The sequence below is a fragment of the Sphaerodactylus townsendi genome, linkage group LG07 (genome assembly GCF_021028975.2).
Source record: "Sphaerodactylus townsendi isolate TG3544 linkage group LG07, MPM_Stown_v2.3, whole genome shotgun sequence".
Classification (NCBI taxonomy): domain Eukaryota; kingdom Metazoa; phylum Chordata; class Lepidosauria; order Squamata; family Sphaerodactylidae; genus Sphaerodactylus; species Sphaerodactylus townsendi.
This window is the reverse complement of record NC_059431.1, coordinates 96564517-96574776: the sequence shown is the minus strand read 5'-3', so window position 1 is coordinate 96574776 and position 10260 is coordinate 96564517. Positions and strand designations below refer to the sequence as shown.

At 45.6% G+C, this 10260-nt stretch overlaps 1 protein-coding gene across 6 annotated transcripts in view; it reads right to left on the bottom strand.

Moving 5' to 3' along the window:
• Positions 1-1366: 1366 nt before the first annotated feature.
• Positions 1367-10260, bottom strand: part of ZYX (zyxin) — a 33841-nt gene continuing 24947 nt past the window's right edge. For 5 of the 6 annotated variants that reach the window (XM_048504491.1, XM_048504494.1, XM_048504489.1 and 2 more), the window contains 7 exons: positions 9469-9567; positions 8365-8868; positions 5904-6054; positions 4691-4863; positions 3110-3288; positions 2876-2996; positions 1367-2584 (listed from right to left, as the gene is read on the bottom strand). In XM_048504491.1, coding sequence (XP_048360448.1) covers positions 2474-2584; positions 2876-2996; positions 3110-3288; positions 4691-4863; positions 5904-6054; positions 8365-8868; positions 9469-9567 — 1338 coding nt within the window. In that variant the 3' untranslated portion in view covers positions 1367-2473. The remainder of the gene's footprint in view (positions 2585-2875; positions 2997-3109; positions 3289-4690; positions 4864-5903; positions 6055-8364; positions 8869-9468; positions 9568-10260) is intronic. The other variant, XM_048504490.1, reaches the window with a different exon arrangement.

The following is a 10260-nucleotide window of genomic DNA, read 5'->3' as shown; positions in this document are numbered from 1 at the left end:
GAGCTGAAATTTGAGTCATTTTAACTACTGTTGTATTATATTAACTATGATTGTACTGATCTGTAAATGTGTATTGATGGGTTGCACACTTCCCCGAGCTCGGCCTTTGGCTGGGGTAGGGCGGGGTAGAAATAAATAAAATAAATAAAAGTAAAAAGATTATGAGCAACTGAAAACATTGGCTATGGTGTGTTTCCCAGGCTGTGTGGCCATCGTCTGGCAGTTTTTGCTCCTTAACTTTTCACCTGCATGTGTTTCTCTCTGTGGCACAGTGAAGAGGCCAGACACAGATGTGCGCAAAACATTAGGAACAAAAGCTACCGGACCATGGCCACACAGCCTGGAAAACCCACAACACCAGTTGGCTCTTGCCATGAATTTCTCTGACAATAAATTGAAAACTTCCTCCAAATGTTTAAAAAACAGTAAAAAAACCCTTGTGAATCTTTGATGACATTTTTCTTCACACCTGAAGCCATTTATGGCATTCACTTAAGATTGTAGGTCTCCAGGGAGAGTTGTCACACGATTGGTGCCACATGCTTCCTGAAAGACCAATTCAGCAGCTTTTCCACCTTGTAACTCAGCAGAGGGGTCTACCCTAGCAGATGGAAACCAAATAGCCTTTTAGGAGATCCTAAAGTATGTTAAAGTTACTAACAGCAATGATGAAAAAAGACAGAACTAAGAAGAAGAAGAGTTTGGATTTATATCCCCCCTTCCTCTCCTGCAGGAGACTCAAAGGGGCTTACAATCTCCTTGCCCTTCCCCCCTCACAACAAACACCCTGTGAGGTGGGTGGAGCTGAGAGAGCTCCGAGAAGCTGTGACTAGCCCAAGGTCACCCAGCTGGCGTGTGTGGGAGTGCACAGGCTAGTCTGAATTCCCCAGATAAGCCTCCACAGCTCAGGCGGCAGAGCTGGGAATCAAACCCGGTTCCTCCAGATTAGATACACGAGCTCTTAACCTCCTACGCCACTGCTGCTCCTAAGACAACTGGATTCCGAATTCTACATCACGGCATTGCCTTGCTTTTTCAAGAATAACTGGGGTCAAAGCAACATTTTTAGACAGGAAGCACTGCAGAGAACGTTGTCAAGAATGTAAGGAGCAAAAGGGACAAGCGCACAGGCAGCAACTTAAAACAAGCTATTTTCTTTTCAGCAAAAATGATTCTTCTAATCGGACACCAACTCAGACTGGGTTGTGGACAAGGGTGTTTTTGTCTTGCAACGCTCCAGGTCCTTCCGCGTGCGAAACTGTGCAAAGACAGGGACAGAGCAGGGAGTTTTAGAGAACTGTCGACTGCCTAGTACTATTGCAGTGATCACACACACACACACACACCACAAAAAGACTGGAAGGTATGATGTGAAAAAAACCCAAACCTCATAAAGTTTATTGGATGCAGAGAGCGGCCGGAAAAATACAATATCCAAAATGCCTGTTCAGTCCAGGAACTCGGGTTCTGTTTGGTGATTGACAGCCAGGGAGAACTCCCAAGAACAGTCTTTGGGGCTGTTACAAGTGATCAGGGCAGTTAACAATCTGAACAGCATTCCTCCTGCCCCTTCACCCCCTTACAGAGGCAGTGAGCAAACGAACGTCCCCCCTGGAGGACGACGGCTCTCTGAACACCGATTCAGAACTATTACAAGCTCTGTGTAAACAGATAAGTTCTTTGGATTGCTGACTAAGCCAAAGACAAAACATCACAAAGGAGAACAATCCGAGGAATGGAAAAGGGTGAGGTGGAGAGAGGAGCATGTTCCTCACTGGCAGAAACAAAAGGTTTAGGCAAGCAAAGCCAGTAGCTTTATGCTGCCCATCTTGCAGAACAACTTCTGATGGGGTCATTAGAAAAACAAAACATCAATGTGCAGTTCGGCATTCCAAACCTGAGCAGGGGACACCACTGAGAAGGAAAAACAGAGCCCCACTTTGCAGGGATCAGGGACCGGAAGGAGGGCAACTTGGAAGATGCCAACTTGGTTCTCCAGGATTCGTTTGTCACTCACACTCAGGAGGACGGTGGGACTTAAAGCAAGACCTGCCTCCAAGTCACTTTGTACAGCATCGAGAACAATGCACTGCAGCCAAGGTAGGGGAGAATTAAGGAATATGCCTTCTTGTAAGGGCAGGGTGCCCTTTATTTCATTTTAAGGGTCGGAGGTGCCCTTGAGTGGAAAGGAAGAGATGTTAGACTGGATCCATTCTGCTAGCAGAAGTGCATTCCTCTAATGGAAGGAGTCCTCCCCAGCACAAGATACTCAAAGAGGATCTTTCCGCTAGAGGAACATGCCTCCACTAGAAGAATGGACCCACAAGATTCGACCCATTGCTAGAGTCTAGTTAGAAACACACAATGATTCCGACAGGAGACAAGGAGCAGGATCACAGCACAGAGGGACATCAGGCCCACTGATATGGGAGAAAGGGGGTACCCTGAGGGCACATCATGCTCCAAATAACCCTCAGGCGGCTGCTTTGACACGGGTGGTGTGGCACTTCCTACACAGCACGTGGCCATCCAGCGGGAAGCAGCCGTTATCATCGGCCTCAATGGAGAGAGGTTTCCCACAATCCTGGAAGGGACAAGGAGAGAGGGGGAGAATCAGTAACACTGAGAAGCTGATGATATCAAGGCAAAAAGGGGAGTATAAAGTGAAGTTGCAGCCAACTTATGGCAACCCAGAAGGGTTTTCAAAGCAAGAGAAGAATGGAAGTGGTTTCCCCATTACCCGCCTCTGCATAGCAACCCTTGGAGGCCTCTCAGCCAAGGACTAACCCGGGCCTACCCCGCTTAACTTCCAAGGTCGAGCCAGCCAAGTCAGGGCAATGGGGAAGATGGTATACAAAACAAAACTATCGTTTACCTCACATTTGTAGCATTTCATGTGGAAGTTCTTTTCAAGGGCCACCACTCGGACTGTCTCGTCCTTCCCAGGTTCGGGCATGATGGGCTCAGTGCATACCGAACAGCGAGGCGCATATTTCCTGGAAGCAAATAAGGGGACACTTGGAGGCTTCAAACCTACACTGGCAGCACTTGAGCTGAGCAAGCGCTCAAGGGAAAATAGGATGACTGTCGCAGTGAGAAAAGTAAATACCTGTGGTAATCATCCACACAGTGGGGCTGGTTGGCTTTGTCCACAATGAAGGAGGCTCCCTCCAGGGGTTTGTAGCACACCACGCAGGTGAAGCACTGAGGGTGATAAGAATTGCCCGTGGCTCGCAGCATCCGATCTGTGATGGTTTGCTTGCACACGCAACACTTCTCTAAAGTGCCCTGAAGAACAAAGAGGGGGGTCAGAGAGGAAGAGGAGCCAGGGATAAAACCACCAGAGGGTCAGAGGAAGGCTCTACAGTTCAGTCCACATATGTCCTGATCTATCTAGTAACTATTTATCTGGACTGATTTTCAAGTTCACCTTCTTTGATACAGGGCATCACTGCTTATAATGGAAGGTGACAGGTACACTGATGGGGTAATATGTTGACAATTATGTACACAAACTACTTGAACCTGAGCAGCAAAGATAAACAGTAGCACATTGTACTTTCAGACAAAAATCAATCAATGCCCCTGCTATTAGATAGATGCCTGATAATAAGACAAATATGATACAAATTGTGTATTACATTATACAACACAGTGAAGTGTATGAAGCATCGAACAAACAGCTAGAGGCAAATTACATCAAAACGTGGTATGCTAAACCCCATATACAAATGACTCATATGGTTTCAGACTGGGTTATGTGTAACATTCAACTTGAGAGACAGAACAAGATTGCCAACCAACTAAAAAAATGCTTCTGTAATAATTTAAAATTGTGTGTTTCTTTAAAATGAGACGTAAGTTGTAGAAAAAAAGGGGGTAAAGAGGGATGAGAGAGCGAGGTGATTGACTGACACTGGAGAGTGACTGTGTAGAGTTTGTGCTGGACTGGGGGAGAGAGAGGCTGTCTGGGATATACTGAAAGAGAAAACATATGCATCTGTGTTAAACTGATAATGTTATATGAAGTGTAGAACTGCCAAAGAAATAGGAAGAAACCTTGAGAGACTAGAAATGAAGTCAAATCCTAATAGGGTCAGAGATGTAAAGGAGTGAGAGAGGGTGGATTGATGTGAAGTGAAAGTCACTTCAGCAGAAGTTGTCGCCTCAAATTGTTTTATTTATTGTAAATTATTTTTGGAAACATTTAAACTAAATAAAATTTTATTCTGTTAAATGTAGCTTGAAATCCCACAATAGTACTTCCCTCAAGACCACGTAGAGTAGATCTTCAAAACTATTTTAAACTGTTTAAACTGTTTCCATCATCTAGGCCTCCGGTGGGCTCTGTTGGGGGCGGGGGGTTCCTTCCATCTGAGTTATCTGGTTTTAAATCTAAATATGTTCTGTTATGGTTTTTAATAATGTTTTATTGTATTTAATTATTATATCTTATGTTGTTCGCCACCCTGAGCCTTCTGAAGAAGGTGGCCAATAAGTCTAGAGAATGAAAGAGTGAATAAATAAAGCTCTAACCCATTACTTCAGGAAAAATTAAAAGGGGTTTGGAATTAAATTCCTGGTGGAAGCAAAATATAAGCAGAGAAAGAAAGGAACATTATTTTGCACCTATTTATATTATTTGCAAAGAAATAAGAGAGTGGGCATTGCAGCTTTCCGCAAGACTTACAGCATAGCATTCCTCACAGAAGGGCTTCTCATCTACGTTGTAGAACTGCTGTCCCTGCAGCTGTCTCTCACACTTGAAGCAAGTGAAACACTCCACATGGAACAACTTGTCCAGGGCACGGACAGCCGGCTGCGTCCGTGACAGGGCCTTGTTGCAAAGGTCACACAGCTCTGCTACAATGGGAAGGGAAAAAGAAGGAAAAAAAGAGGAAGACTAAAGACACAGAGCTGCCAATAGATAAAATTTCCTGTACCTCAGATTCAGAATTATTTATTTACAGTCACAGACCAATAGTTAAGCATAGAATAAACAATACCAGTTCCAGAATAATAAAATGAAGAACATTCCAAGGAAACCATAAATTATTCAAGATTTATAATTTGCAATAAAAAATAGAAAATATAATTTGCCACTAACACTTAAAGGTAAGATTATTTAAATCCAAAAACATTTCCTACATGATAGTAAAATTCTGTTTTAAAATGAGGCATGATCAGATTTGCCATGGATTTTAATCACATGGTAACAGAAATTTGCCACATGCCTCGAGATATTAGATTTACATCAGTTAACTATTTTTCTAAATGAGGCTTATCCAATTAAGATGGAAATATATTGAAGAGAGGGAGAACAATCTTTGCCTGTAATTACTTATAAAAAGGGCAGCAAAAAAAATGCATGACCCATAGTATCAACTTCTTGTAGCACATGGACATAATTTTTTTTGGAATAATCTTTCTTTGCATTTTGGAATAAGTTTTTCTTCACATGGGCACATATGGGGAAAGCCACACCTGTTCCAGTTCTGCATGTCAGGCTGCATCCACACACAGTTGGATAATGCTTATAGCAATAATTTGCAATGGGATTTTTCAGTGTGGGCAAGACCATGCAGGAGTCAAAATGACTGCTACCGCACAATGATAATTTACCATCCAACAGCATGTGGATGGACAGTCAATCTACAACACAGGTGTCAAACTTGTGGCCCTCCAGATGTTATGGACTACAGTTCCCATCACCCCCTGCCAGCATGATGGTGGCAGGGGATGATGGGAACTGTAGTCCTAAACTTCTGGAGGGGCGCGAATTTGACACCTATGATCTACAGCTAAAGCTGCAGTGAGGTGGGTACTGAAAAAAGGAAGTGGAAACGCTGGATGAAAATTCAATTATCTACCTTTCCCTCCTCTCTTTCCTTTCATACACCTACCAGAAGTGGAAGCTTCTGCAAGAGGAGGACGGTCCATGTCTTTCATCAGCTTCTGAGTTAGCATCTCCAGCTCTTCTACCTCCTTCATGGTCAGAACAGAATTTCCTCTGGGAGGATCTGACCTTTCGTTTGCAAAGGTTACTGGATTGCGCTGGATAAAAAACACAGATCCAAGAATCACTTGGACTAGTTCAGAAAAATGTTGGCTTACACTCCCCACCCTAAGCCACATATTGCACAACATGTGAACTCAAGATGACTTCACGTGGACTAGTCTCTCTACCTCTGTCGAGCACTTCCTCCACCCATCCGTGCCCTTGGAAATCCCTTTCCATCTTATCAAGCCTGCAAACCTCTGGATGGAGACCCCATAGCGAGGGAGAGGCCTAAGCTCCACCTCTTCCGTTGTAGTAGAAAAGAACTTATTTAACCTTTTAATTGGCTGCATAGAGAGGGGAATTTCAGCAGGCAGTTTGGGATAAAAGAAGCATGCATGAAATACCCTCATATACAGATGCTCTGGATGGCGTTCACATTTTTTAGATAAAAGAACACATTCTCTCTCCGTGCCAGAGAGAATACTTCACGTCATCTTTTCAGAAGACTGAAAACCCACACGTTTAAATGCTTTAAGAAACACCTGTCTGGAATGCTGTCCAACCATGTCTGATCGCACCCTCACTTCTGAAAGAGCAGTTAGGCAGCAATATGCAAAAGTGGCTCTGGCAAAACACAAGTCAAACCATTGGTCTGTCAGAGCAACACTGGCTACTTTGGTTTGCAGCAGCTCTCCGGTGTCTCGAGTGAAGGTCTTTCACGCAGCCTATAATCTGATCCTCTTAAACGGAGGAGGAGGGAGGAGTTTGGATTTATATCCCCCCTTTCTCTCCTGCAGGAGACTCAAAGGGGCTGACAATCTCCTTGCCCTTCCTCCCTCACAACAAACACCCTGTGAGGTAGGTGGGGCTGAGAGAGCTCCGAGAAGCTGTGACTAGCCCAAGGTCACCCAGCTGGCGTGTGTGGGAGTGTACAGGCTAATCTGAATTCCCCAGATAAGCCTCCACAGCTCAGGCGGCAAAGCTGGGAATCAAACCCGGTTCCTCCAGATTAGATACATGAGCTCTTAACCTCTTAACCTGCATGCAAAGCAGATGCTCTGCCATTGAGCCACGGTCTCGTGCAGGATGCAGCCAGTTAGAAAGGTGCTTATTAAGACAACAGAACAGGGTGTAAAACAACTTGTTGAAAATCATCGTCCCCTGCCTTGATCAGAAATATGGTTTTATTTCATCCAAGAGCCACAGTGACGATTCTGGGGTCCCCAGGAAACCTCTATGTTAAGAGGCAAGCTATAAATATAAGGAGACACAGTGCCTTTATTCCTCAATTATAGTATTCCTAGAGGTATCTGGACAGCAAAGGAGGTGTTTCCAGCACAATCCGGTAGCCTTTGCAAACGAAAGGTCAGATCCTCCTTTGCTGCCCAGGATGTTTTTTGGCACTCACTTGCTGCTTCCCTGAAGCACCCAAAGTAAAGCACAGAACCTGACTTTCCCCCATGTCACCAAAGGATGAAGGAAGCCAGAAGATGCTATCTACAGGAAATACCCCAAAAGGGACTTAGCTCAGTAATAAAATGCTGGGAGGGGACGTGCCTCAGTGGCAGAGCATTCACTTGGCAGGTAGGAGGTTCCAGGTTCAATACCCATGTCTCCAGATTTTACAAAATCTGTTAGCAAATGATGTGACAGACCTCTACCAAAGCTACTGCCAGTCTGAGTAGACAGTACTGACCTTAATGGATGTAAGGCAGTTTTATGTATTCATGGGAGGCTCAGCTCAATCACAAAGCATGGGAGATCCCAAGCCAAGTTTTCACCAATGGTGGATGCCACCAAGTCTTGGCTTGGATCTTCCCAGCACCTTGTGAGTGATCTTAACTTTCAAGGCAGCCATTTTCTGGTGGCCCACACTTGCTAATCTCAGAATTCCTGAACAGCCCACAAGGGAACTCCTGCCTTATAACCTCCTGCTCTCCAGCTATGGGCAGCTGTTTTCATCCAATACAAAACCTGGCACTCATGGGACTTTTCAGGGCAGGATGCATGGAAACCTGATATTAAACCCCCCCCCCCCCCCAAATATAACTCCACTCTTCAAGTCACTTAGACAAAAGTGCCATCTGTCTCGAGTAGGGTTGCCAACCTACAGGTCATGCATCTACCATGCTGAAACCCTAAACAAAGGAGGAGGGGCCACAATGATGCTACAACTGTATGAAAATGGCTGCTTTGGAAGGTGAACTTGATGCCTTATTCCCAGCGGAGGTCCTACTCTTCTCCAAATCTTGCCCTCACAGGGTTCACCCACAAAATCTCCAGGAACCTCCAACCTTGTCGGAAGCAAGCTAGCTCTATTTCGGCATGCCTGAATTTTCCACTCCCACACGTTGTCCCCTCACCGTATCTCGCAGGGCAGGTGGCTGTGCCATAGGGCGTGGCTTCTCCAGGACCTGAGGTTTTTCCTGCTGTTGTGCATAAGTGAAGGTAGGTGGCTGTGGCTTTAGGGCTGGACCAGTACCAGAAGGGGCCGACGAGTGAGACTGAGAAGAGGTTGGAGCAGCAGGTCTTGGGAAACTGGAAGGAGCTGGCTTAGGAACAAATTTAGGGGCAACAGCAACAGGGGGTGGCGTGAACTTGGGAGCAGATGGAGCTGGTGGAGGAGGAACAGTGGCAGGTGGCGGCGTGGGGAGCGGTGCAGACGGCAAGTCTCTACGCTGCTTCGAAGTCACCCAGGGTGGGGGAGGTGGAGATGCTTCTCTTTGCGATTTGGACAAGTAAATTCCACTTGGACTCGAGACAGCATTGGAAACAGGAGGGGGGTCATCTTTTGGAGGAGCCACGTTTTCCAAGGAAATCTTTGGTCCAGCAGATACACCTGCAGCAGCCACAGATCCAGGAAACACCTGCAGAATTAAAACAAGGATCATCAGATCTTAGAAAAGTGAAATGGCAGCAAAGGAGCAATCCAGTTACAGAACAAACGGATCCAACTCTCTGTTGGTGTGGAATGTAAGATCAGAAACAGAACATGGGCTGATTACAGATATCTACTTCACCACCGTCGTGGCATGTAATGAGATCCTCCTTACCACTTGGGCAAGCCAATACAGATGTTATGTCCTGGCTACCGAGGGGTGAGGAAGCTCAGCCCAGGGTAGCTATATTATCTGTATGGGCTCGCTTAAGAAAAACAGGCTTTGGGCCAGAGGTGTAATCCAGCAACAGTAAGACTGACTTTGACATCTCTTCTCCCAAACCCCCAATATTCAGAACTTGTTTCTCCCAAGACTCAAATTGTGTCCATGCCACACCACTGAAGCTTCCAAGAGGAGACTCAAATAACCATATGCAAACACTCCCTGCACACAGATAGCTAAGATGTCAAGGAGAAAGGTTCTAGCTTAGCCTCTGCCCCCAACAGAAGACATTCATGTGCAGGGAGATGTGTGCTTGCATGGAGGAGCCAGGCCTCAGAAGGGCTGCCCCCTGTTATTGCAGCTCACCCGGGGTTTGAAGGGATCATTCTTCTCCATCTCATCCAGCATTGAGGACAAAGAATCAATCTCCAAATCAATGCTGCTCATCTTGCCACGGGCCTGCCCCTTCCATCACGGAGGAGAAAGGAAGTGACATGTTAGAGGACATTCCAAGCCTGGCTGAGGTCACAAAAAGTGGCAGCCAACCCCAGAGAGGCTTGGTAGTGTTTCAACCCAGCTTTGCACAAGAGAATACAAAAGGCAAGTCAGGCCAGTAAGAGCAAGGGGTCCTGCACTGAACCATTTCCTCAAACATCTCAGTTTCCACTGAAAAACAGATGCCTCTAATTCACATAGTCAAGATGTGCGTAAGCAAACAAGCTCAGGGGAAAGTGCAGAAGCAGCTAGTTATTTTACCCTGCCTTTGGGGACCCCCAAGTGGCTTACATCATTCTCCTCTCCTCCATTTCCCCCCTTCACATCAGCCCTGTGAGGTAGGTTAGGCTGAGAGTAAGCGACTGACCCAAGATCACCCAGTGAGCTTCCATGGCAGAGCGAGGAATCAAACCTGGGTCTCTCAGATTCTAGTCCATCATTCTAGACATTACACCACACTGGATAAATACAGTTGCCACTTATCAGAGGGCAGGTCTCTTTGGTACACTGTTCCTCCCTGCAAAATGCAGATGCAAAATTTACACACTGCTAGCTAGGATTTGCTTGTTTTATAGGTCTCAGAAGTCCGGTTCTTTAAGTGTAAAATCTGAGTGACCTTGGCCTGAAATTTTAATTTTAAAAAACAGAGATTGCACAAACACA